At 42.1% G+C, this 27,368-nt stretch overlaps 1 protein-coding gene and 1 pseudogene across 1 annotated transcript; one reads left to right on the top strand and one right to left on the bottom strand.

Moving 5' to 3' along the window:
* Positions 1-10,174: 10,174 nt before the first annotated feature.
* LOC113017891 (Fc receptor-like protein 5) lies at positions 10,175-22,222 on the bottom strand (annotated as a pseudogene).
* A 64-nt stretch (positions 22,223-22,286) lies between these two features.
* LOC113017890 (complement C1q tumor necrosis factor-related protein 3-like) lies at positions 22,287-26,118 on the top strand. The gene is made up of 5 exons (XM_026161000.1): positions 22,287-22,311; positions 22,359-22,499; positions 24,298-24,381; positions 25,446-25,577; positions 25,674-26,118. The coding sequence occupies exons 1-5, from the start codon at positions 22,287-22,289 to the stop codon at positions 25,949-25,951; spliced, it is 660 nt and encodes a 219-aa protein (XP_026016785.1). The 3' UTR covers positions 25,952-26,118.
* Positions 26,119-27,368: the final 1,250 nt, after the last annotated feature.

The following is a 27,368-nucleotide window of genomic DNA, read 5'->3' as shown; positions in this document are numbered from 1 at the left end:
TCTGTTGGTCTTCCTTGGTCTCTTGTGTTCTGGGGGCCTCTGGATGTCTGGAGTTTTGATCTCCTCCACACCTGCTTCACGCCCTGGAGGACGGGGCTGTGGCCCCCCCACACCCTCTAGCAGATTATTACATGAAGGAACCTTTTAAAAAACAAAAAACAAGCGCGTCCATGCTAACAGGTGTACACACGGGTGATCACACCCACAAACTACACCCTTTTTGGCTCCTACCTCAAAGCACACTGTGTTCTGTTGATCTTATGTGCTGCACAATAATGTTTAACATTTAGTATTTACTGTCATATTCCCATATATCATTGTGATGTTGTTTATTCTATTACTCTTGTTCTCTTCTGCTTGCTTTCTTTTTTCTTTCTCAGCAGGTGATCCAGGTGATTGATATATGCATTTTTTTTCTCTGCCCGTTCTGTTGGTGTTTGTCTTTTGCCCTTCTCCCCCGTCCCTCTTCTCAGCTGTTTCTCTTTCCCTCTTTCTTTCTCCCCTTCTTTCCCCCAGTCAAGTCTGTCCCGTATTCAGTAATGGTATGGTTTTTTTTTTCACATTCTGTCTCTCACAGTTGAAGTGTACCTCTGGTGCAAATTACTGACCTCTGTCATCATTTTAGGTGGGGGAACTTGCACAATCGGTGGCTGACTAAATACTTTTTTGCCCCACTGTATGGCTCAGTTATTCATGAATGTGTTTTGTGATTTGGCCCCTGATGCTCCAGTTATTGTTATCAGTTTTTGGACAGAGTGATAGGCTCATTTCACAAGCCATCTCGACCAATGGCTGTAGACTGTCATAGAAACCTTTCTTGAATTATTCTGAAGATACTCTGAAGAGTCAGCTCAGTGAGGCCTGTGATTTTCACATAATTATTACTGAGGATCAGTGACGAGGGCGAAACACAGCGAGGGGTTTGAAGAACTTCATGTTCTGGGACCTTAAAACAGCAGCCGACAAATAATGAGACAGTTATAACAATTAATGACTGAAACAAAACGGTTTTTTATGTTACGTATGGACTTCAGATGCAAGCAGCACATTTTCTGTACATCTGCAGTCACTGACTGGGCGATCAAACCTCTGTACAGGTTGTTTGTGTCTCTGTAGACATGTGACCTAGAAGCTTGGCTACAATCATCGACATCATCATTCATAAAACTTATAGAACTTCTTTCTATGCTTATTTATCATTCTCACACACTAATGGGATTTAGAATCAAATAGCTATGACTTCTGTTCCCTGAAGGAGAGGAATGAGGTACATCACATACTGTAAGTATGGGATATCATGCCCTTGCGTGTCCTGGCTGAAGAAACCTTTATTCACGCCTTTAAGGCAGATGACGTGTGATGACACGCGCACGGCCCTGCGTACACATATAGCCGCTGTCATCACAGTCATCCCTCAGTTCGATAACCTCTCTTCACCGAGCCAATCTGCTCAGTAGGGACACCTTGTGTTGTACCTCGTTCCTCTCCTTCAGGGAACAGAAGTTATAGACATAACTATTCGTTCCCTTTCAGTCGAGTCATTCGGTACAACACATAAGTATGGGACATATATACACGCCCCGCAGAGCCAACGAACCGGAATTGGACCACCACATCCTTAGTGAGCTGTAGACCCAGCAGAAAGGACAGTATAAGCCACTGAAGGGGCTGTAACGTCCAACCGATAAAACCGCACAACAGTGTGCGGTTGACGCCCAACTAGCTGACGCACAAATATCGGCTACAGGCACCCCTTTAAAAAGAGCCCATGAGGTTGCCATCCCCCTGGTGGAATGAGCTGTTACCCCCTGGGGCAAAGCAAGACCTTTGGTGCCGTATGCCAGTGAGATAGCTTCTATAATCCAGGGGGACAGCCTCTGTTTAGACAGAGTTCTACCTCTATTTGGATTAGCGAAGCAGACAAACAACTTGTCAGATAAACACACATTCTGAGTGTGCTCAATGTAGGCGTGTAGCACACGCACTGGACAAAGAGAATGCATCCTCCTCTGCTCCTCAGATGCAAAAGGAGGGGAGCAAAAGCTCCGCAATTCAAACTTCATTGAGCTATAAGATGCAGGCATGATCTTGGGAAAATACGCAGCATTTGGACGCAATACGACCTTGTGGCCATCAGGAGAGCAGAAGGGATGCACAGAAAGAAGATCACCCATACGCTTTGCTGAAGCCAAAGCAAGAAGTAATGCAGTTTTATATGAAAGAAATTTCATATCCACAGACTCAATGGGTTCAAACGGGGAGCTACAAAGGGCCTCCAGCACCAAAGACAAGTCCCAAGCAGGGACACTGGACTTAAGCACGGGTCTCAGCTGGCGAACCCCTTTCAGAAAACGTATGGCAAGGGGATGTGCACCTGGTGTCACCCCGTCAAAGCCAATATGAAAAGCACATATAGCTGCTAAATAAACCTTAATAGTTGAAAATGAAAGGCCCTTATCCAGCAGCTCCTGCAGGAATGTCAAAACATCCACAATAGAGCACTGAAATGGGAGAGTGTGGCGGTCCTGGCACCATTGCTCGAAGGCTCGCTATTTGTAAGCGTATAAGCCTCTAGTAGATGAGGCCCTAGCGCTCTGAATTGTCGCTATCACACTAGGTGGCAAACCCTTAGCAATCAAGTTTAACCTCTCAGCAGGTAAGCATGAAGGTGCCACAGATCTGGGCGCAGATGAACCACTTCTCCTCCTGCCTGAGAGAGGAGGTCCCTGCAGAGAGGAAGCTGCCAAGGACTCGCTGCTAGCAGGCTGATTATCTCTGCATACCACGACGTTGTGGGCCACCAAGGGGCCACTAGAATCAGAGAGAGGAAATGCCGACACACTCTAGAACTGGAGATATCATTTCCACTGGGGGAAATGCATACAGGAGCACGTCTGGCCATTGGTGCGCTAGCGCTTCCAAGCCCAAGGATGCATCGTGGTCGATTATGGAGAAGAACAGGGGGCAGTGAGTATTTACCCTGGAAGAAAAAAGATCTATTTGCACCTTGCCAAATAGATCCCAACTCTCAGCCACTATTAAATGGTGTAGCTCAGGTGGAAGAGCAGGTCAGCCACTAATCAGAAGGTCGGTGGTTTGATCCCAGGCTGGCTCCTGGCTGCATGCCAAATATCCTTGGGCATGATACTAACCCCATGTTTGCCTACTGGTGGTGGTCAGAGGGCCCGGTGGCGCCTGTGTCCGGCAGCCTCGCCTCTGTCAGTGCGCCCCAGGGCAGCTGTGGCTACAATGTAGCTTGCTATCGCCAATGTGTGAATGTGTGTGTGAATGGGTGAATGACTGAATGTAGTGTAAAGCGCTATGGGGTCCTTAAGGACTAGAAAAGCGCTATACAAATGCAGGCCATTTACCATTTAACCTCCATTCTCTCACCAGAGGACCCCCCCCCCCCCCCCCCCCCCCCCGGAGAGAAGGTCCGGCCCCAGGTTCAGGTGGCCCGGAACATGGGTGGGTCTTAGAGACAGAAAATGAACACTGAAACGCAGTCTGTGTCCCAGCTGAAACTGAGCGAGGCAGCGATGAAACACGGCCACTCTGTGCTCCGACAAACGTTTGCGGCTGGAAAGCGAGCATATTTTCAAACCGAGGAAAGAAATATGTTGACTCGGGATTAGCGAGCTCTTTTGAAAGTTCCCAGAGAACCCCAGTGTCTGAATGTGTAACAGAACCAGTGACAGCTGTGTCTCCGCCTGCTCTCTGGAGCCAGCTACGAGAGCCCAGTCATCTAGGTAGGCTAAGATGCGGATGCCTCTCTCTCTGAGGGGCGCTAGCGCTGCTTCGGCACATTTCGCAAAGGTGCACGGAGTGAGTGACAGAGTGGCAGCGCTAGGTATTCGTAGGCTACGCCCTCTAATGCAAACCTTAGAAACTGCCTGTGTTTCGGGTGTATAGCCACATGAAAATAAGCATCTGTTAGATCGATTGTTGCAAACCAATCTCCCGGACCGACTGCATTCAAGAGTTGTCTGAGTGTTAGCATCTTGAACTTGTACGTTCCTAGATACGTGTTCATGACTCGCAGGTCGAGGATGGGATGATGCCCTCCCACTTTTTTCTGAACAACAAAATAACGGCTGTACCAACCTTTGTCTGTCTCCGAAGCGGGGACCACTCGTATTACTCTTTTCTGCATAGTGCCTTTATTTTCTGTCTGAGTACCATGGCCGCCTCGATGCCAACAGTTGTGTTTACGATTGTCTGGAAACGAGGCGGCTTGACCCGGAACTGCAACCGGTACCCATGGCAACGTTTGGCAGCACCCATGGAGAGGGAGCACAAGCACGCCACTGAGGGAAGTGAGCAGCCAGCCGGCTGACCTGCAGCACCGTCGGCCGGGCGTTGTCGCTCCCCAGTGTGTCTGCAGGGGAATGCATCACCTGCCTGACCTGGTTCATTCTGCCTGCAGGCTGAGCATTTGTGATTGTTTGAGAATACAACACTCTTTATTGATTGTAACATGGGAACATGTACATTCATACATTTTCTTGGAGGCACCTTTCCTGGGGCACAACAATGAAAAACAGCAGGAACACTTGATGTGGTCAACTGAACATTTAACACAACTGAACAGGGAGTTACCTGAGGCATTTTGTGTGCAGGGGGTTTGTGCTTGGGAGACAGTGTTAGGAAAGTGCACTGACGGAGCTCATGGTGCGAGCAGTGCTGGCCTGAGCCCAATAAATCTTCTCTAGCTGCGAAGCAGATGTTGCCCCCCTGGTGTGACAGGTGCCTGGGAGGGGTGCGATCCTAGATCCCACAGCTGTGTATTGAAATAAAGAGGCACAGATCATGAACTTGTTTACAATTCAACTGCAGGATTTATTCTGCAGATTTGCCTCCCAGGGGGGGTTTACGCTCCTCCTGGCCGCTATGCGCCACCTAGTGGTATTTTTTAAGTAATGCCATGGAAGATGTAAAGTGTAATTAGAAAATACTGAATCAACACTGAACGATATACCAAACACCAAAATATAACTGGGGTGTTCCCTTTTTTCCTTGTATGAAGACATAAACTGAACTAAAATCCCCATAAGTCTTTTTATCTCTTAACTTTTTAACTATTAGTGTAATTCAAATTTACCAGCCACACATTTCAACTTAAACACATATATTAACCTTTTACACAGAGAATCTGAAGTGCTTGGACGGCAGAGTTGCAGGGCCACCGACACCATGGTTATGGGACGGGGCCAGATAAACAGCCAGAGACGGCTCCATAGTGGGTGGGTTAGTTAAGCCAGCCCCCTCAGCACCGTCCAGTTCCATGTACTGTCCATAGCCGGGCACAGTGACGCGGGTAGACAGAGGTTTGTCCCATGATGCTGTTAGCTCGAAGACAAAGTCTGGGAACATGGGAAGGCAGTTTTTGGCTTCTTAGCTGGCGGAGGAGAGGGCCAGTCCACCTGCAACTTCTCAGCAGCACGGCGAAACAGGGAGAAAAGAGAGGTATCATCGTAGCCGACTGGCGCAGCAGCGGCGACACATTGGGCCGACAATGAGCTCTCCTGCTCATCCTCCAGCAAACCATGGATGTCCAGGCCGATGTCCAGCACGGCATCATCTTCCTGGGGAGCGCTGGCGGGCTTCAACCCAAGCTGAAGCCCGTCAGCGCTCCTGCATGGTTCCGGCTCGTCATCAGCTAACCCGTCAACATATTCCATGTGGTCAGCCCAGGTAATTGCAGGGACATCGACCGGATAATCCTCGTCTTCAGACCTGGACAAAGCTGGGGCTCTGGACTCGGAAAGGTGAGGGTCATGCCATGCGACAGCCGAGCGCCCCAGCACTTTTTCCACAAATGTCACCTGTCTTTCCAGGGTCGAGTGCCGGAGCTGGCGACAAAACGCACAGTCTTTGGGCTCCGTCAGCGCTCTCCTAGCGTGGATGATCCCCAGGCAGTCACGGCAGGCATCGTGCTGGTCGCTGTCGTGCAAAGAAACCGCATCCCTGAGGACAGGGGCGAACAGAAGATTTCTGCTTTGATTGCTTCGGTTTGGAGTCCATTCCAAAACGCAAAGCAAAACGCTTTCGTGTGTTGGTGGGTTATTTGTTTCTTAATGTGTGTATGCAAATTCACCTGTGCAGGGGCTCGGCTGTGATTGGTGGACCTAAGGAACGGCCTGATGTAACTGGTTCCTGCAGTGGACGTGAACTATAAAAGGGCGACTGAAGAGCTGTGGTGTGGGGGGTGTGGCAGACTTCCCGTGCACTTGCCTCAGGTCCAGACAGAGCAGCCGTAGCAATAGCTATTTGGTTAAAAGGTCGGGCATGTGTGTGAAGTTATGACCCGGCTTGAAATGACCGTAACAAGAGTGGGAAAACTGCACAGGAAAACTTGAAATTAGCACTCCGCGGGCAGCCTACACACCAACTGCGCGATGGAGGCTAACACCAACAGGGGCAGTTAAGCTAAGTTCAAGTCTGCAGACAACGGAGCTAACTAGCAGCAGCTAGCTAGCCTAACTCAGCAGAAGTGTTCTCAGAAAGGTGAAGAACGTAAGAACTGAGGGATGACAGTGGTTGTATGTGTGGGCGGGGGCCATGCGCGTGTCATCACATCTTAAAGTCATCTGCCTTAAAGGCGTGAATAAAGGTTTCTTCAGCCAGGACACGCGAGGGCATGATATCCCATACTTATGTGTTATACCGAGTGAATCGACCTAAAGGGAACAAGGATATTTGGCATGTGTTACCGGCACCAGACCTAGGGGAATCTGGACCGGCAGCAAGCGGCACACAGGCTAGAGAGCATTGCGTTGCCAAGTATGAACAAACTGTGGATTAGTAGAGAGGACACCGAAGTTAGCGTCTTGCTCAGGCCGGTGCTCATTTATTTCTGCAACATATACAAAATACAAATCACACCAGACCATGCATTCTTCCCATAAAACAGATTTCATCAACAAAAATAAAGTTACAAAAAGCATTCTCTCAAAATCAAAATAAATACAAACTAATTCAAAATAACTTTACATACTCACAACTTAAACAAAACACTCACGTCTAAAGCATAACAACATACCAAAATAACCCATCTCACCTGCACACAACCTTTCCCCACATTCGCGCCACATACGCTATTACTTTTGAACATGGCGTCCCCCGAACGCAATACAATATGGCGGCACACGACTGCAAATGTTGTTTCACCAACGAAAAGCTTTCCCCTTAACACATGTACTCAGTACTGCTTGGCTAATACTAAAACAAACACTACAACACATTTTTCTGAAGTCGCAGAATGCCACTGTCTTAGCATATACTTATAGTGCTAGGTAGCATTATAGCATTATGCCGATGATACACTAATACTCATTACAACAAAATACCACAAAACAACATCATCACAATCATCCCAAAATATGGCCAAATAGTTGTTACTCAACTTACATGACATTTAGAACCAGTTCAGTAACATAAAAGTTTGTTTGTCAGTACCTGTGGATTAATAGCGAGCACGGAAGTTAGCATCTTGGTCAGGCCGGAACTCATTTATTTCTGAGCTGCACATGCGCAGAGCTTATAGCTAGAGTCTCTCTGGTAGTTCCACAGCAGTGCAAGAGCACCATCTAGAATAGAATAGAATAGAATAGAATTAGAATTCAACTTTATTGTCATTGCACATGCACAGGTACAGGGCAACGAAATGCAGTTTGCATCCATCCAGAAGTGCTTTAGTGATATAGATATATTACAATATATATTAGCAATAGTATAGATATCTACTGGCATAATGAAATATAACTTCACATAACAATGTGTTGCGAAATCAGTTTTACCCCGGTTCTTTTTATTCCTCCAGCATCCAGCGATGGCACCTGACTCAGTAGTCATTTTCACAAAACTTTATTCATCTTTACTCATCTTCTTTTTTTATTCAAAAACACAAACACAGGTCACATAACCTGCACTGGTGCTCAACAGCTTTAAATGTTAGCAAATCTTTAACTGAGGTTGTTGAGTTTGACTGTACGCTGTGTATTCAGACACATGATGGCAGTGCTGAGAAGTAAAACAGAAAGACTGTAACAGCAGCACAATAATCACACACTCAGAGTAAATGCATAAAACAACAAGAACAAAAAACACTTTCAGCTGTGATTCAGTCATTCAATTTATTTCAAACACATAACAAACTGAATTATTGCTGATCAAATAAACAAAAATTAGTTTGTGGATAATTTCATACAGGAAACAAAAATCAAAAATAAATATAAAATGTTCAAATGTAAAAAGATTTTATTTCTACCTTCTAACTAAAAGATGCAAAAAAATGATCAGAAACACAAAAATATACATGAAATACATTCAAATGTATTCACTGCCTATGATATAATTCTTATTTATATAATGTAAACAAACACAGTTAAAGTATTTGTTGGTGCCCATATCAGTATTTACACTGCAAACACTGACTGTAAATTGTGCTGTCAGATACTAAACATCACATATTTCTCACTGCTGTTGGAACATGTTAGATACAGTCAAGGTTTATTACAATTTTTTTTGTAAAAGTAACCGAAGATAAAGAGCATGAATATTGAATATGAATACACCTCCATTTGGTTTATACTGAATTATATGATATTATGATGTAATATTGTAACTGCACATAAAGCTGAGCATGGGCCTGTTCTTCGTACCTCGCTAAGTAGGTTAGCCGGATTAGATTGTTGACGATTTCGCGTGATCCTGGATCAGTCGGTTCCCCGAAGCTCATCCGGGACTTGCTGTCATAGCAACAGAGCCGTAAGCGTAAACCTGCTCGGGAGCAGGTTTACTTTATGTAAACAGGATTAGATCGCGGCCACGCAGGTATGTCCGCTTCATTTATACGAAAGCAACAGCGATATTTTTCCACTGTTTCACCATAAATAAATATTATCAATGTAACTAAAGATAATGCAGCACTTGACCTTTTATTGATGTCACACAGATACATACAGGTCATTTCCTAAAAAAGGGAAATGTACTATTAACATTCTATTACATGTATGTGATTATTACAGATGTAATTCATATTTCAGAGTAGTAATTGTAAATTACTTTGTGTAATCAAGATGAGAGACCACGGCTATAAAAGCGAAGGTGGATTTGGGAAGCCTGTCGCAGCCATGTCCTGTCCGTATACGCGAGCAGCCCATTGCGGAAGGTGCAAGATTGATAAGGAGAGTCCTCAGAATTCAGCGTATATTGCAGGACAGACAGGATCCTTTAGCTCAGCGCGACAGTGTGCTCATAGAGAGATATCGATTTTCCCGTGAGGGTATTATTTACTTAACCAACTTGTTGACGAGGGGGTGCAGGACCACCACCTGTCTTTTTTTCCTCTGCCCTTTTCTTGGTTGCTGTTATGAACAAACTAACAGAGTATTACAGGCCAGTATTACCTTGCCAAGAGACGCAAAGCAATCTAAGAGATAAATATTACCATTCTGTAGAATACTCCTGTATTCCACTTTTACTTGTTCCCATGTTCTTGTGGGTCCTGTTGTGGCTCTAATGTGAAAGGGGATATAATATAACATATTATAATATAATATAATGCCATATGATATTGGACAATATAGTGTCATATGATAGATCTACCCTACCGCCTACTGGTGTTGGCCAGAGGGGCCGATGGCGCGATATGGCAGCCTGGCTACAACCATAGCTGCCTCCACCAGTGTGTGAATGTGGGAGTGAATGAATAGTGGTATCGTAAAGCGCTTTGGGTGCCTTGGAAAGCGCTATATAAACCCAATCCATTATTATTATTATTATTAAATTACCTACGAGTTTGATTTGTCAGCAACTTTCTGCCAGCCCTCTCTCCTTGCTTTTGCAGCCTTTGCAGTGTTCTCTTGCGTTTTAATTAAACTCTGAAACTCCTGAAATCCCTCACTCATGAGTTCTTGCTCTGCTGCCGGAAAATACCGAGCACGCCCCTTGGACATTTTCGCCGACCAATCAGCGGGTTGCCGATCAATGTTTCTACTATCGATGCGTAGCCCCTTTTACGACACCCAGTGATGTCACATTACTGCGTCCAGCTGTACTAATCGTCAACAGCAGGTGTGTTCGGGGAACCGGATTAGCGAGCTCACGGTTAGCGCGATGATTTGATCTTGGATGTAGTAAGCGACGTACGAAGAACGGGCCCCATGTCTGATATTTGGGCAGCAGAGGAGCAAGAGTGGCTTCATGAAAAGCTTCTTCTTGGCTTTGCTGCTACAGCTCTCCTCACTGACCTGTAAGACAAGCACAAAGAGACAAAGTGATTTCCAACATGTAAAGATATTATGAGCTGAAGACATTTAATAATGTGAAGAATAAATCAGCCTGCATGGCAGCAGAATTACTGAGAGAGCTTCCTGATGTGACTTCAGAATAAACTGCTGCATCAGCTGCAGGACTTGATGTTCCTGTGAATGAAGAGAAGATCATTGAGAACAATAATATCATTAACCAGGAGGAAACTGGATGTCTCCACTGATGCAAAGATAGAACTAGATTTTATTAACCAAGTAATTAGTACGCATGAAGACCTAAATACAAACATTAAAATAAACAGATTTACATTTTAGGAGCAGATAAACATGTTGAACAATATTCAGTGGAGATGATGGCAGACTTTGCTCACCTTTGTTTTTCTTGGCTTTTTCTTTTTTGGGCTGTTTGACCTCAGCATACATCAGACTGTCCTCTAAAAGAGACGTCAGAGCTCAGCACACATTTGTTCAGCACAGATATGATACAAACATGTTGGATACATATAAAATTTAAACTTTTTACAACTACAGTGAAAGAAATCTAAGTAAAAATCATTTGTTGCCTGTGACACTTCAGCTTTGCAGGTGTGTGTTTTGTGATTGAGGTCTGGGTCAGAATCTGTGGATGCTGTGATTCAGTAAAGCTGAAACACTGATTAGTAAGTGAATAACTAAACTCCATGTTGACCTATAATTACCTGCAATATAATGATGTGATGACACATTCAAGTACAAACACTGAATGAGACTGTTGTGACTGTACCTGCAGCTCCTGTCTTCACATTAGCATAAACAGCACTCTGCTCTGCTTTATGATGCTTCCCTGTTAAGATGATCGAATTCACAAAGAAATTTAATTAATACATTTTTAAACATTTCAAAAACTTTCCAGGCTTTTCTTCTACATTCTATATGTTTTGTGTACTCACACTTATTTCCAAAGTTTTCCAGTTCAATATTAGAGTAAATGACATCTGGAGGTTTATCTGCACCTAAAATGTTCATATTTTAGTTACACAATTGTAAACCAATGACATGGTGCCAGTTACCTTAAATTAAAAGACTGTTTCATCTCTAGCTGCTCTGTACTTTTCACATGATGTCCTGCACCAGTGTTTCAGTGGCTCACATATGAAAACAACATGACAGATTTTTCAAAGATAAATGAAAAAACAGAAAAACCTTTTACACAGTTTCATTAGTTGTGTTTAAATCAACAACAGGACTATCAGATATTTTCAGAGCATGAACCCATCATGGTGTTACTGTTTGTGTTGTTCTGATATGAAACAACAACATTTGTGGATTCTTTCAGTCGAGTTAAAGATACAATCAGGTTGTAAAATCCTGTTTGTTTCTGATCTTTTGTGCATGTAGTCAGTTGGTTATTTGGATGAAACTGAACCTAAGAAAGGTTCCTGTCAATGGAGATGAATGAAGAGTCAATATTAATAATGATAATAAAGATCGGTTTAAGTGCTGACCACTTACTCGAGGTCTCAGTGTCAGTCATTTCCTGTTTTATTTTCCCCTGTATCTTGTGTCATTCTGTTAACATGTTTTCCATTAGTAACTAAAACACAGTTTTCAGGGTTTTCCATCAGATCCAGTAGTACCATTTTAGTATTTACTCAGCCGGAGTTCCAAGTGATCCGAGGTGATCCCAAAATGTTACGTCAATAGCGTACATGCCGATTGACTGGTCAGTGGCATCACTTGATGAGTTATGAGAGCGTCTTGTTGATAAAATAAAAAAGCCATTTTTGAAACCCGGCAACCCAGAAATGGCTACACAAGCAACACTGTGGCCCCGAGTCTATAGAAAGCCACAGACCGAGCAGCAGGTATATCATCGCCGTGATGTTCACCTTTGTTGAATCATTTGTGACAAATACTAATTAAGTCATGGGGTGCTCGACCACGTCACTATGACGATGACCACACACATTAGGTGGTACTTGAGCGTGATGGAAAACCAGTCGATCTGAGTAATTATTAATGGCAAAGAGGCTTTAGTTAGTTAGTTAACACCTGTTACTCATCATCTCATTATCATGTGTTTTATAAACTGCCTCAGTTTTCCTTTGCTTTGTCACATCTTTCCTCATAGTTTGTTTTCCTAAGAATTGTAGAAATGTGGTTTCCAACTTTTATTTAAATTTGGATTTGTACTGAGTTTTAATTTCTACAATAAAGTCATCATTTAGTTTAGTAACCCTGAAAGATTCCTAATGTAATATGAATAATAATAAAAATAGAAAAGAGGCTCTTACACTTGGACTGTCTGCAGCAATACAACAAGAGCAGGAGAATAATAATGAGAGAGACTCCACAAACCAGTCCGAACAATCAACCACACAGGAGATGAAGAGCTGTCAGCTGCTGACACAGTTACTTGTAACAGATAACAGAAATTAATTATTAATAAATTATAATCTTATAAACAAATGCATTATAAAATAGAGCCAAGTGACTTTGAGACTTAAATCAGACAATCTAATGTTCCTTCTCAGTCATTGGTTTATAAAACTCCATCAGATGTTTTGATCCTGCTCACCTTTAACTGACATCCAGCTCTGTGCTGACTCTCTTCCTGAGTACTGACACTTGTAGAAACCTTCATCAGACTTTGACACTGCAGAGATCTTCAGCTCCCCTCGGGGATCATTTTCAATAAGTTTTGTCATTGTGATAGAAAAACACATTGGAAAGTATTTTTTGTGTTCTCAAACTGCAGCTCAGACTAACAGAAGCTCCCTCAGTCACAGGATGAACAGGACTCACCAGGATAGGACCATCACCATCATCTGTGACACAACCACACACAATTGTTTCAGTCACATCAGCTGGTGCACACTTTGAGAAAAAGCTGACAAACAATAAAAAGAACAGATTGTACAAATGTTCATCATGAAGATCTGATCTTGTGTATTTAAAAAACTGCTATTTCTCCAGATAAAATGACTTCACATACAGCAAAGCTGGGACAAATGTTCATGTCACGTCTAAATCATTCAAATCCAAGAAGTAAATGTATAATAACATACTCTGTACAGTGATGTTGACTGCACTGCTGAACTCTCCTGATCCAGACTCACACCAGTACACTGCAGTATCTGACTTTGATGTGTTGATGTCACATGTGGATCCAGTCATTCTCCTACAGACAGAGAGTCGGCCGTCCTCAGAGAACTTCCTCACTCTCCACTCAGGGAAGTTTCCCTCAACAGGTCAGTGAGACAGAGTCAGAGGTGAAGTGTTGCACTCTGTCAGGGACTCACTGTGAGAGACGCTGCTGAATGAACATCTGGAACAACATGCAGTGAAGAGACAAAGCTCACAGATGTTAGGATCAACATATCACAGTGGAAATATTCTTTTACTTTAATGTTTCAAAGGTCAGTGCTAAAAGACGCAATGTTCGTATAATTTTCAACCTTCAATGCTACCCCCCCCCCCCGCCCAAAAAAAAAACCCCCATCAATTTACATTTTTTTGCTGTTGCATTACTTGAAAAAAAGATAGAATCAAACTGACCTGCAGACCAGACAAACTTTGGTTGACTGTGATCAGTGTGATACTCTGGGTCTCCTCTTCCAGCTCTGCACACATATCCTGCTGTGTGTGTCTGTCCATGAATGATGTAGGAGTCCTGTGCAGTCCCACTGCCATCAGGTAGCAGCTCATAACTGGAGGATTTCTCTGATAGATCAGGAACAGCTTTATACCAGTAGAAGCTCCATCCTGCAGACGGATGTTCAACCTCACAGTTCAGAGTTACTGAGGCTCCCAGGACTCAGCCATGATGGAGACACAGTGAGGACAGGACGGGGTTCATCTGTTCAACAAAGATTTTCTCTCAATCTTTTGTCTCTTAACTCTGAATTCAATGTCACTAAAATGTTGACTCACAAATATTTATGATGAACTTTAAGAGTGAGACTATCTAAACATATCAAATATCTCAACATGTACTAATAAAAACACGTTTTTACAAACTGTTTCTATTTCCAGGTTAAATGAACTATGACTCTACTTACTGTCAGAAACTGTCAGTGTGACTGAATCACTCCACTCTGTTGTTTTATTCTGTGAACTTTTCATTCTGCCCTTACAGCGATAGTTTCCACTGTTGGATGATGAAGCAGATCTAATCCTGTATTCATTTTGATTTGGAGCTTTTATCATGCTGTTTGTTTCCCACTCATAATCCCACTCAGTGTCTCCTCCGTGGATCTCACATCGGACAGTGATCGTCTCTCCTCTGTATATCTCAGACCAGTTTGGATACAGAGTCACAACAGGCCTGTTTGAGGCTGTTACTGTTCAAGAAAGTACAATAAAAACACGTGAATGTCAAAAATGTTGAAGTTTTTTTTTCTTCATCTTCCTCCTTAATCAGGAATTTATCTGACTTCATGTTAAACTGACCAGTTTTCCCAATCCTGACTGACTGGCTGTCCTCTGTGTAGTAAACTGGGTTTCCTCTTCCTCCTCTGCACCTGTAGAGTCCTTCCTGTGAGACACTGATTTGTCCATTTGAGTGGAAAACTGCATCTTGTGTGGTCAGGGCTTCAGAGGATTTCTCATCTCTGTACCAGTAGTATTTCCATCCAGATGATGATGATGGGTTCACAGAGCAGGTCAGGGTCACACTGCCCCCCTACTGGAACAGCTGTGTTATCAGCTCTCAGTTTGGCCTTTGGTTTATCTGCAGTTCAGTTTAGAAAAAGAACAAAAGTCAATGACTGAATCAAACCAGTTGAAATAACTTGGTGGAAATATGGAAATAATAAATATCACATAACTTTAATGGTGAAAGCTGCAACAAACTGTACAACTGTCACACAAACACAACACTAATCTTTCATATTTAATTTGCTGCACTTCTAAGTTAAAAACACACACGAGGAACAATCAGTGGATTTAATGTTTCTTAGTGGATGTGGTGGAGCAGCTGAGACAGATTCAGCATTTGTTCTGCATTTCATCTTTCATGTATTAGAGCTGCACAGCAGAGAAGTTACTCTCATATGTTTTGTTCTCTTCACTGTGAATAAAAAGCTGCTGTTCAGGTTTTTGTTGTTGGAATAAAAACTAAACATTTTACTGACCAACATGAAAGACAGTTATAAAGCTGTAAGAAAGAAGAAGTGCTTTTTCCTTATTTAGATACTCTGGATGAAAGATCTTACATGATACAGTCAGTGTGATGATATCACTCCACTCTGAGAAGAAATAGTCCCTCCTGCCCCGGCAGCTGTATCCTCCACTGTCAGACTCAGTAGCTCTGATGATTCTGTATTCATTGGATGTTGGAGGTGTGTTTAACTTGGCTGCTCTCCATTCATACGTCCACTGAGCTCCTTCACCTCCCTGAATCTCACATCTGACAGTGACTGTCTCACCGCTGTATATCTGAGTCCAGGATGGCTGCAGGGTCACAGTGGGCTTACTGGGAACTGTTCCCAGAAAAATATCCAGTTAGAGACAAATAGAAACATAAAACTTCTGATGTTTAAAACAGGAGAGTAACGTGAGTGAAAAACAAATCAACCTCAAACAGGCTACAGGGTTAAACCACACCTCGGGCCAGTCTGACCACTGATAACTGTTTTTGATCACGGCCACATCCCACTTTGTAAAATAGCTACAATCAGCACAAAGACAGTCAAAACCAGGCCAACAGGCAGGACTTGCTTTCATCAGGATGCACTGAGATATTTTCAAACACCTTGACCTGTAGCCGGTTTTTGATAGCATACTGTGCTACATGAAGAACTGTATAGCACAGCTGCACAGCTGCACAGAGGAAATAGCTCCACAGGGTTATACAGGTCACCCAGAGGATAGTCGGCCATCCTTTGCCCTCACTTGAAGACCTGCACAGCTCCCGCAGTCTCAGGAACACGAAGAAAATCCTTCAGGATCCATCTCACCCAGGTCATGCACTGTGTGAACGTCTACCTTCAGGCAGACATTTCAGAGCCATAAAGACAAAAACTAACAAACTAAGGAACAGCTTTGATCCCTCAGCCATCACCATGCTGAACGCTGAACAATCAGATCCAACACAACTCTCATATACAGTGTTTACATTGTTACAGCACAGTCTCATGTTTACACCTGCAGGTACGGCTGGTGTTTACATCAACACTGTAACACAGAAACATTTGTTTTGTTGTCTGTTATTAAAACAAAATCTGAAACTTTTCACTGCAAGGTCTCATTTTTCTTTGGAATCTGAACTTTTGTAGCTAAAATACATTTTTTAAAGGTCTGAATTGTTTTGTTGATGTTTTTTGGAGAGCACATTCTCTGTGAGGGTGAGTCCTTAATCTCACAATTGTGGACTTAAATCAAAAACAAAGTTCACTAAATGTTTCTATTTTCCCACCTCTCCAAGTAATCTTAATGAGCAGAAAACTTATCTGAGGGTTAATAAACTCACAGCTATTAGATAAAGTTGTTAGCACACATTACATAATGACCTCTTAGTGTTGTAGAAATAAAATAATTAAACTCACGAGTTTCTCTAACTGTGACGTCACTGCTGTCCTCTGTGTAGTAAACTCGATCTCCTCTCCCTCCTCTGCAGTGGTACAGACCTCCTTGTGAGACACTAATAACTCTGTTTGCTTCATTTCCTCTCATGAGCTGAGCTTTAGAAGAGACTGAATCACGTCTGAACCAGTCAAACTTCCAGCCAGCAGAGCCCTCCACAGAGCAGCTCAGTGTCACACTGCCCCCTGCTGGTATGACTGAACTTTGTGCTGTCAGTGTGGCTCTGGGTTTACTTGCTGTTGAAGAAACAAATAAGTAAAACATTAAATCACCCTCAAGAATAAACTTGTTACAGCACTGATCAAACTTTAAACATTCACTGATTAATTTATCTACAAACAGAAACAAAGTAGTTTTTGTTGGAGCTCTTTAAAGCACCTGCAAGGATAGCATGCTAATGCTAAGCTAGCCAATAACCAAGAGTGATGAACTTCATCCTAACAAACTGATGAGCAGTCAGGTGCAGCTCCATTTCTACCTGTTCATGTTTCTACTGTAGAATCACCATGACAACTGATTAAGGTCTCTTTGTGCTGATTTTGTGTAAGAACTTTTTTGCTTACTTTTTCTAGTAATGATCCCAACAAAACAAAGAGGGGAAATACCTCCAACATGCACAAACATTTGACCTCACAGCCTCTAATCTGCATGAATGTCTTTGATATTCTGCTTAGAGATGGTGGCGACTCTCAAAGTGGAGCCAATGAGAATCAATAAATTCTTATCCATTCCCATCCCTACCTGCATGTGACACATTAGACTGTTAACAAACTAAAAATTTCACTGATTTATCATTCTCTTATCAAACTGTCATCTCTGTACATTCCTCTTTAAACTGCTGATATTTTAAGAGCCTCCATGGTGTCTCTCCTTTCTGTTTGCACAGTGAGAAAAACTGTTGTCCTGAGCTGCCTGCAGACAGCTGGATCATTGTTGGAGTTTCCTGTTAAGACAGATGTAAACATGAAAACATGAAATGTCAGCATGAATCATGGTCCAACTCACATGAAACTGTCAGTCTGAAGGCATCACTCCATCCTGTGAAGAGATAGTCACTGCTACCCCGACATCTGTAGTCTCCACTGTGGGACACTGAAACTCTGCTGATCCTGTATTCACTGGATGTTGGAGGGCTGTTTGTGTTGGGTGCTGTCCATTCATATTTCCACACCTTTCCTTCACCTCCCTGAATCTCACATCTGAGAGTGATTGTGTCACCAGTGAATATCTGAGACCAGCTGTGCTGCAGATTCACAGCAGCCAAAACTTTCAACAAACAAATAAACAGACAACAAAAACTAAATTTTAAAACTAAATTATTAAGTGCTTCTTTAATCATCATGTTTTGTGTTTATCACAACAAAATTTCACCCTCACCTTGTTCCTGAATTGTAACTGCAGCACTGTCCTCTGTGGAGAAAACTGGATCTCCTCTCCCTCCTCTGCAGTAATAGATGCCTCCTTCTGAAATACTGATCGTGTGCTCTGATGTTCCAGCTCCTATTTTCTGAGCTCCAGAAAACTGTGAATCACGTCTGAACCAGTCAAACTTCCAGCCAACAGAGCCCTCCACAGAGCAGCTCAGTGTCACACTGCCCCCTGCTGGTATGACTGAACTGTGTGCTGTCAGTGTGGCTCTGGGTTTACTTGCTGTTGTAGTTACAGGAAAGACAAACATCAGACTGTCAGTTGCTTCAGGAAAAACTTTGTTATATAACAAATAAAGATTTCAACATAAAAACTCAATAGTAATTTAAAAAAATCCAATTTATTTTTATTAATTTACAATTTATGTATTTTTTTAATTCAGTCAGTGCTTAATAGGTCACGACCCTGGATGATGGGTTAAGAAGATTGATGGAGTTCAATAATAGATCTCAGGTTTCTCAGGTAGGTCGGTCCCTGATCTCAGTGTGATCATCACACTTGATGCAAACAGGCACCAACAGCACAAGAAAAAAAGTGTCTTCAAAGCAAATTTGATGAGAATCAACAACTGGCAGCAGCACACATGAGGACAGCACAGGTATCTCAGCTAACTGTTAGCCAGCCAGAGAGCCAGGAGCTAACACTGGATGTATATAACATGATGGAAAACTTTATCAGAGTGAATCAAGAATCAGGTGAGACTGTTTTTTATGCTCAGCCACCAAACTGTACTCCTAAATGCAGAGACAGGTGAACTATACACTGTTAGCTGATCTGAGGCCAGTTGATTGTGGTCGCTCTTATTTTCAGATTTTTTGTTAATCTGTTTTTTATTTAAATGTTTGTTTTAAGGATCATGATCACATAAATATATACACTGAACAAAAATATAAACGCAACACCTTTGTTACTGCTCCCATTTCCCCATGGGATGGACGTAGAGACCTAAAATTCATTCCAGATACACAATATAACCATCCCTCCCAAACAGTGGGTCACAAATCAGTCCAAATGTGTGGTAGTGGGCACATCTGCTATATTGAGATAATCCATCCCACCTCACAGTGTGCCACATCAGGATGCTGATCTGACATCATGAGTAGTTGCACAGGTGTACCTCAGACTGCCCACAACAAAAGGCCACCCTGGAATGTGCAGTTTTGTCTCACAGCAAAATGCCACAGATGCCACAAGCAATGAGGGAGCGTGCAATTGCATGCTGACAGCAGGAATGTCAACCAGATCTGTCGCCCGTGCATTGAATGTTCATTTCTCAACCATAAGCCGTCTCCACAGGCGTTTCAGAGAATATGGCAGCACATCCAACCGGCCTCACAACCGCAGACCTCGTGTAACCACACCAGCCCAGGACCTCCACATCCAGCAGGTTCACCTCCAAGATCGTCTGAGACCAGCCACCCAGACAGCTGCTGGAACAATTGGTTTGCACAACCAAACAATTTCTGCACAAACTGTCAGAAACCGTCTCAGGGACACTCAACTGCATGCCCGTCATCCTCATCGGGGTCTTGACCTGACTCCAGCTCGTCGCCGTAACAGACTTGTGTGGGCAAATGCTCACATTCGATGGCGTCTGGCACGTTGGAGAGGTGTGCGCTTCACGGATGAATCATGGTTCACATTGTTCAGGGCAGATGGCAGCTGAGAATGTCCCAGTTCTTGCATGGCCAGCATACTCACCGGACATGTCACCCATTGAGCATGTTCGGGATGTGCTTGACCGGCGTATACGACAGCGTGTACCAGTTCCCACGAATATCCAACAACCTCGCACAGCCATTGAAGTGGAGTGGACCAACATTCCACAGGCCACAATTGACAATCTGATAGACTCCATGCGACGATGTGTTGCACTGCATGAGGCAAATGGTGGTCACAACCAGATACTGACCGGTTCTGGGTCCCCAGACCCCCAATAGCGCAAAAAAACTGCACATTCCAGGGTGGCCTTTTGTTGTGGGCAGTCTGAGGTACAACTGTGCACTACTCATGATGTCAGATCAGCATCCTGATGTGGCACACCTGTGAGGTGGGATGGATTATCTCAATATAGCAGATGTGCCCACTACCACACATTTGGACTGATTTGTGACCACTGTTTGGGAGGGATGGTTATATTGTGTATCTGGAATGAATTTTAGGTCTCTACGTCCATCCCATGGGGAATGGGAGCAGTAACAAAGGTGTTGCGTTTATATTTTTGTTGAGTGTATGTGGGGTAATCAGGTTGTTGGCTCTTAACTGTTGCAAATCTGCAATGTCTGCCTGGAGAGGGTTAATATCTTTAAAACAGAAGCAGCACAAACGACAATTTTAGTAGCACAAACCAGCACAAACATAGCACAGTTGATTGACACCAGTTTGTTTGATTCCATTAATATGGGGGGGGGGGGGGGGGGGGGGGCTGGTTGACCTCTAATGACCTTTAGAATTTTCTTGGAATATCTTTAAAATTATAGCAGCACAAATGAAAATTTTTGCAGCACAAACGTTTGTTTCACTTTTGTTGGATTTGAAGAAGGTGGGGGGGCAACTTCACTCACATCTTTAAGAGACAAAAATTGAACTTTTTGCCAAGGCACATTAGCTCTATGTTCACAGAAGGAAAAATGAAGCATATCAAGAAAAGAACACTGTCTCAACTGTGGAACATGGGGGGGAGGCTCGGTTATGTTCTGGGGCTGCTTTGCTGCATCTGGCACAGGCTGTCTTGAATGTGTGCAGGGTACAATGAAATCTCAAGGCTGTCAAGGGATTCTAGAGAAAAATGTGCTGGTCAATGTCAGAAAAGCTTGGTCTCAGTCGCAGGTTATGGGTCTTAACAACAGGACAAATGACCCAAAACACATAGCTAAAAACACCCAAGAATGGCTAAGAGGAAAACATTGGACTACTGAGCATCTTTGGAAGGAGCTGAAACATGCAGTCTGGAAAAGGCGCCCTTCAAACTGGAAAAAGCTGGAGCAATTAGCTCATGAGGAGTGGGGCAAAATACCTGCTGAGAGGTGCAGAAGTCTTATTGACAGTCACAGGAATCGTTTGATTGCAGTGATTGCCTCAAAAGGTTGTGCAACAGAATATTAAGTTGTGGGTACCATCATTTTTGTCCAGGCCTGTTTCATGCATTTATTTTTTAAATAATTCTGTTGAAGCATGTGTTACGGAATAAATATATATTCTTAGTGCTTATTTTCTGATTATATTGTTTTATGTATTTTAATAAAGGCCTGTACAAAGCAAAACCAGCTGTGAGAGAGAACTAGGTCAGGGGGTGACAGATCGCCTTAGCAACAGAGGCTTAAGTTAGTGGAAGTTTAAAAAACAGGAAGTTTAGTGCAGAGCAGCAGAAGCATATTAATAAAATATAGGAACCAGACTGAAAAAGTGGAACTAGTAACACAGAAGGATTGTTTTTATCAAAACTATGTGTGAAAATAACACCTATATGAGACACATTTTGGCTTCTAATGGTAGATCTGGCAACTGGCTTTGGGCTGTGCATGTCTCTCTCTTCCGGAAGATGATTGAATTAAATAATTATAAATATTTTGTCATAGAGTTTATAGAGCCATGTTCTCTCTATTCAGTAAGGGGATGACAAGAACCAGTTTAATACATGGTTGAAAAGCAATGTCTCACTTTCATTGGTTAAGATTTATAGAATTTGTATTTACTATTACTTTTATCAGATTAAAGTTATTTCCCTGACCATTGTGAGTTTTTCTTTTATTGACCAAAGGGTACCAATAATTGTGTCCATGTCTGTATATACAAATATATGAATTCACAGGAGAATTCATTCCTGCCCTGTTTCCATTACTCAGATTGTTCAGTCCTGCTGTCAACGTCTGATTATTGAGTCATTCACCAACAGCCCCTGTAGGAGGTGGGGTCCTGTGGCTCTGCCGTGTGTGAGGTGGAGGAGGAGGGGACATGTAGGGCAGTAACCTCCTCATTCACGCCTCTTTTCCCCTTGTTATAAAACTCTCAGATTAACAGATGACAGTTATACAGCAGGTTTCTGGCAACAGAATGAAGATCATGCATGTTTTTCCCCACTTCTTCTTCTAGTCTGCTCTGTTTCAGCAGATCAGACTGTGACTGAAGTCCAACAGTCCAATACACAGGACATCAATGCAGTGCTGAGAGAGCTGACCGCCTCATTGGCTGTGCAGAATGAGAGGATCACTGTCCTACAGAGAGAGAATCAAGGTACAGTTTCATACATCAATGTGACTTCAGAAAAGCTGTAGTGAAACTATCATGGAGCTGTAAATATATCCTCCTAATGACGTATGATATTAAAATATGTTGTTTTGCATATTTGATTGTAAAGTATAAAACTTTGAAACATCTTAATATTTTATAGCAGAACAAAAAACGTTTCCTTTCATCTCAGGATCAGGAACTGACTGGAATGTGTTTATAATGAAACAGCTCACAGCTCCTCTTCATAGCAAACACTTCGAAACCAAATATTGATTTGATTTAGATTTCTCATTTGTTCATTCACTAAATATTGTTAATTGATGAAAATAAATGATTAACACTTCCATTTTTGAAAGTTTATTTTTTGTTTGCAGCATTTTTCTCACCTGCCTAAAATGTTTGCACAGCACTGTATAAATGTCACATTTGTATATGTGTATGACATGATATCGATGATTATGCCATCGTGCAGTAAAGAGGATGTGTGCTGTATCACAGACACAAGAAGATGAAGTTGTTTCACTGACTCATGTTGTGGAGGGTAAAACAGTCGTGCATTCATATGACAAAACAACCACATTACTGTTGTTGAATACATAGTAATTCATTTATGGAGGCAGCTTTTTTGAACAATGTTTCATTTCTTCAAGATGAGATCAAATTTACAGTGAACACATGCTTGTCTCATTTTTTTTTTTTTTTTTTTTTTTTTTCCTTTTATTTTTTTTTTTTTTTTCACTTACTGAACATGAGACAGACTTGACTGGGGGAAAGAAGGGGAGAAAGAAAGAGGGAAAGAGAAACAGCTGAGAAGAGGGACGGGGGAGAAGGGCAAAAGACAAAAACCAACAGAACGGGCAGAGAAAAAAATGCATATATCAATCACCTGGATCACCTGCTGAGAAAGAAAAAAGAAAGCAAGCAGAAGAGAACAAGAGTAATAGAATAAACAACGTCACAATGATATATGGGAATATGACAGTAAATACTAAATGTTAAACATTATTGTGCAGCACATAAGATCAACAGAACACAGTGTGCTTTGAGGTAGGAGCCAAAAAGGGTGTAGTTTGTGGGTGTGATCACCCGTGTGTACACCTGTGAGCATGGACGCGCTTGTTTTTTGTTTTTTTAAAAGGTTCCTTCATGTAATAATCTGCTAGAGGGTGTGGGGGGGGCACAGCCCCGTCCTCCAGGGCGTGAAGCTTGTCTCATTATTCAGTCTGTCGACTACATGATGTCACATCATACAGGGAATTGAATGTATATGAATTTTTAAGCCTTTAATGCAGAGGAAAAACACAATCAGAATCAGATTGTATTTTTCTCTCAGGCATTTTTTCTTTATTGGAGGAGGGACAGTAGAAGACAGGAAAACACACATAGGCAGAGTCAAACCCAGATCACTTTTCTAGTCTTTAACGACATCGATTGCTTGATGAATGACATTTAGTGGCCAACTTATATATAGTCTATGAATCATGCCTGAATAAAGAAACACGGAGTGTCGAATTCCTAGACTGTGGATAAAGATGACAGAGTTTAACTGCACAAATTTCAAATGAGAATCAGTTTGTTCAGTGATGCAGTCAAACAAGTCTGCTTCTTCAACCATTCTCCACCCAGCACCTGTAGGAGTTGTGGTCCTGTGTCTCTACAGTGTGTGAGGTGGAGAATGAGAGGACGTGGAGGAGACCACCGCTCAGTGTAGCATGAACAGAATGAGTCACAGTTACTTAGAAACATGTGAATCCTTGTGCGCTGTCAGTGAGATTTTGTTTTCTGTTTGTGTTTTTCTCAGAACAAGCAGCAAATTTGGAGAATCAGAAAACTGAACTGCAGAGTCAGAAAACGGAGATCGACGAGCTGAAACGGGAGCTACAAGGTACTGTGTGGGAATCTGAAAATAGAAATGCTGAACTCTTTCTGTATTTGTCACATTTTCACATTTGTGTAATTGTTCTGAAGATGCAATGGACATGATTATTTTTCAAACTGCCCACAAGGGGGCAGTCACGGACTGTGTTTAGTGCATATGGAGCATTTAGAACTGGTTCAGCCATGCTGTAGTCTCTTCTTTCAGGGCTTCATCACATTAACAGTTGACTGCTGCTTGTGTCTCTGTGTGCGTCCAACTGTTCATTAAGTCGTGCTGGCTCTGAACGAGTTTTCAGTTTCTAGCGAATTTTAACATGCCGTATAATATGGTGAGGAGGATTTTGTGTCATGCTAGCCTGCTACATCAGCTGTACATTGGATATAGCTGCTAAGTTGGCATACAGTAGCTAGCTCATGCTGTTGCATCCTGATTTATTATAAGTGAGTTTTTAATGACAATCTTATACTTTTTCAGATTTTTCAGAATTACACACACACACATATTCTCTGTGCTGCATTAAAGAGCAGTAAAACTGTCGACTGTGTCACGATTCTTTGTCTGCATTAAGGGAGCACTTTCTAACCAATGCTCACTGTGTGGTTATCACCAAATGTGGCCTGCATAGTAGTGTAGAGCATTCACCACAGCACTTAATGTTTGACCATGAATTCAGAAATACAAACATAAACAGTAATTTGGTCAATTTAATTCTGTATTTAAGACACTGATACTAAAAACTTCTTCGATCAGCTCTAAATCACTCTTTAAGCTTCAGAGCACACATTAAGTTCATTAGTGGATCTAATTTATTGAATGACATTAAACTGAGTTTATGTTTGTCTGAAGCACAAACCAAAATGCAACTAAAACACGGAGTAACACAGTTTGTTGTCTTGGCAGAAGCTACAAAGTAACTTCCTGTCTGATCTAAAGGACGAGTTTGCTTTCTACATGCTTTCAATTGTCAAAGATTTCATTGAAGATTAAAGTTTTTGTCATGGTCACTTTTTTGGGAAGAGTCTAACTCTAAAAGAGAAAGTTGAAAATAATGACATTTCTCTCTGTCTCAGTCAAACAGGTTGCTTTCTCAGCCTCTCTGCTGGGTCAAGGCCATGGAGACACTGGACCCTATAACATAGATACTACTGTGATCTTCAAACGTGTTGTCACAAACATTGGAAATGCATACAACCCACACACAGGTAATAACACTGAATGTCACTTCTCAGCTATGTTGATGTCAGGCTGATGTTCCAGATGTTTTGATTTTCCATTTAACAAAAACAAATGTCACACAGGTATTTTCACTGCACCAGTGAGAGGAGTCTACCACTTTGAGTTGCACATGTTAGGACATGGAGACATTCAGACTGGTGGTGTGTTGTTCAAGAATGGAGAGCTCATTTGTATTGGATATGAAGCTCCAACATCTGGTCGTGTGAGTGGCTCTAATGGAGCCTCACTGCTTCTAGAGGTTGGAGATCAGGTGTTTGTACTTCTCCATGCTAAAACAAGGATATATGACAATCAGAACCATCATACCACCTTCAGTGGTCATCTGATTTTCACCATGTGAGAGGTGTGACAGCTCCAACACTTCCTGTTTGGACTGGAAGTAAATCACCTGCTGGAATCAGTTTCTTGCTCTCTCTCTCTTCCTGGTTGGTTTCTAGTTTTGTGTTTATTTGTTTCTACTTCTCCTCTGATTCTACTGACTCAGATAATTTACTTCTTCTTGTGATCTTTGATTTAAATAAATCCAGTTAAATGCTCAGTGATTCTCTTCTCTTTGTCCTTTCTTTGAGTCGGCTCTTCATAAAGTGCTGCTCCTCGATTAGGTAATGACTATTTTCTATACGTTGGTAAACTGCATTATTTTTTTATTGGCTCCACTGTCCTGTGTTGGTCAGTCTGTTATTTTGGTGACTGCTGGCCCACATGTTTGCTTTTAACTTGAGTCTTTTCTATTAAGTTAAGCAAAATCCAACAGTTCCTCTTTTTTCTCTTCTTTGATAATCATGCAGGTATTTTTCTTAAACACTTAAAAGATGTTAAACTTAATCTGACTATCATGATAAAAATGTAAACAGCGGATTTAGTTTGATATAAAAATGTGTGTCAGTGCTGTGGAGGAATTTCTAGAAGCTGAAATGTTTCTTTATTTTTCATCTGAATCCAAATCCAGACACAGATAACTGACTGTAAACTTACTCGGGTTCATTTCTTTCAATTCTTTACTTTCAAAATAAAAGCATCATTGAACTGACACTGTGGTTTCTTTACATGTGTTTCATACATACAGCAGAGATCAAACCTACACATGCTGGGAGTTACTATCACAGGTAAAGTGACACCTGGTGTTTAGAACAAAGAGCTGCTTTTAAAACATTGTTTACAGTAATGCTGACAGTTCTGTGAGGATGAACTCTGACGTGATCCGGGCCATGAAAAGCACACCCTTAGCTACATTATGATTTCAATAAACACCTCAAACAACAGCATGAATAAAAATATAAACAAAAAATTTGGTTCCATAAATATTTGATCAGTTTTCTGATAAATGACTGGAGAAAATTTCAAAAAGTGCATTTTGGGTAAACGTTCAATGGTCATGTGACCATATAAGACACATGGATGGTGGAAATAATAACCATGTGCTTCCTCCTCCTCCTTTTAGTGCACAAAATAGTGATAATTTGGCCTGGGGGTGCTGTGGAGCAGGCAGAGGGAGGAGCCAAATGCAGGACTCAGTAGGTAGAAGTTAATCTTAGAATGCAGCTTTATTGCAAGAAACAAGCTGAATAAACAAATAACCTAACAGGAAATGATTAACTGACAGGGAAACACACAGATACACAGCCTGTGACAAAGATCAAAGGGAAACTGAGGACTTAAATACACACAAGCTAATTAGGAAAACACAGCTGGGGAAAACAAGACACAGCTGAACTATGTCAGACTGACGTGGGAGATAAAACTTTAAACTAACACTG

The sequence above is a fragment of the Astatotilapia calliptera genome, unplaced genomic scaffold (assembly GCF_900246225.1).
Source record: "Astatotilapia calliptera unplaced genomic scaffold, fAstCal1.2 U_scaffold_26, whole genome shotgun sequence".
NCBI lineage: Eukaryota > Metazoa > Chordata > Actinopteri > Cichliformes > Cichlidae > Astatotilapia > Astatotilapia calliptera.
This window is presented reverse-complemented; position numbering and strand designations above follow the sequence as displayed.

Excerpts from the sequence above, each read along its gene's own strand:
- LOC113017890 (XM_026161000.1), top strand. The coding sequence starts at position 22,287 with ATGACAGTTATACAGCAGGTTTCTG. Across the intron at positions 22,312-22,358 it reads AGTTATACAGCAGGTTTCTG|TCTGCTCTGTTTCAGCAGAT; the intron begins GCAACAGAATGA and ends TTCTTCTTCTAG. Across the intron at positions 24,382-25,445 it reads GCTGAAACGGGAGCTACAAG|TCAAACAGGTTGCTTTCTCA; the intron begins GTACTGTGTGGG and ends TCTCTGTCTCAG.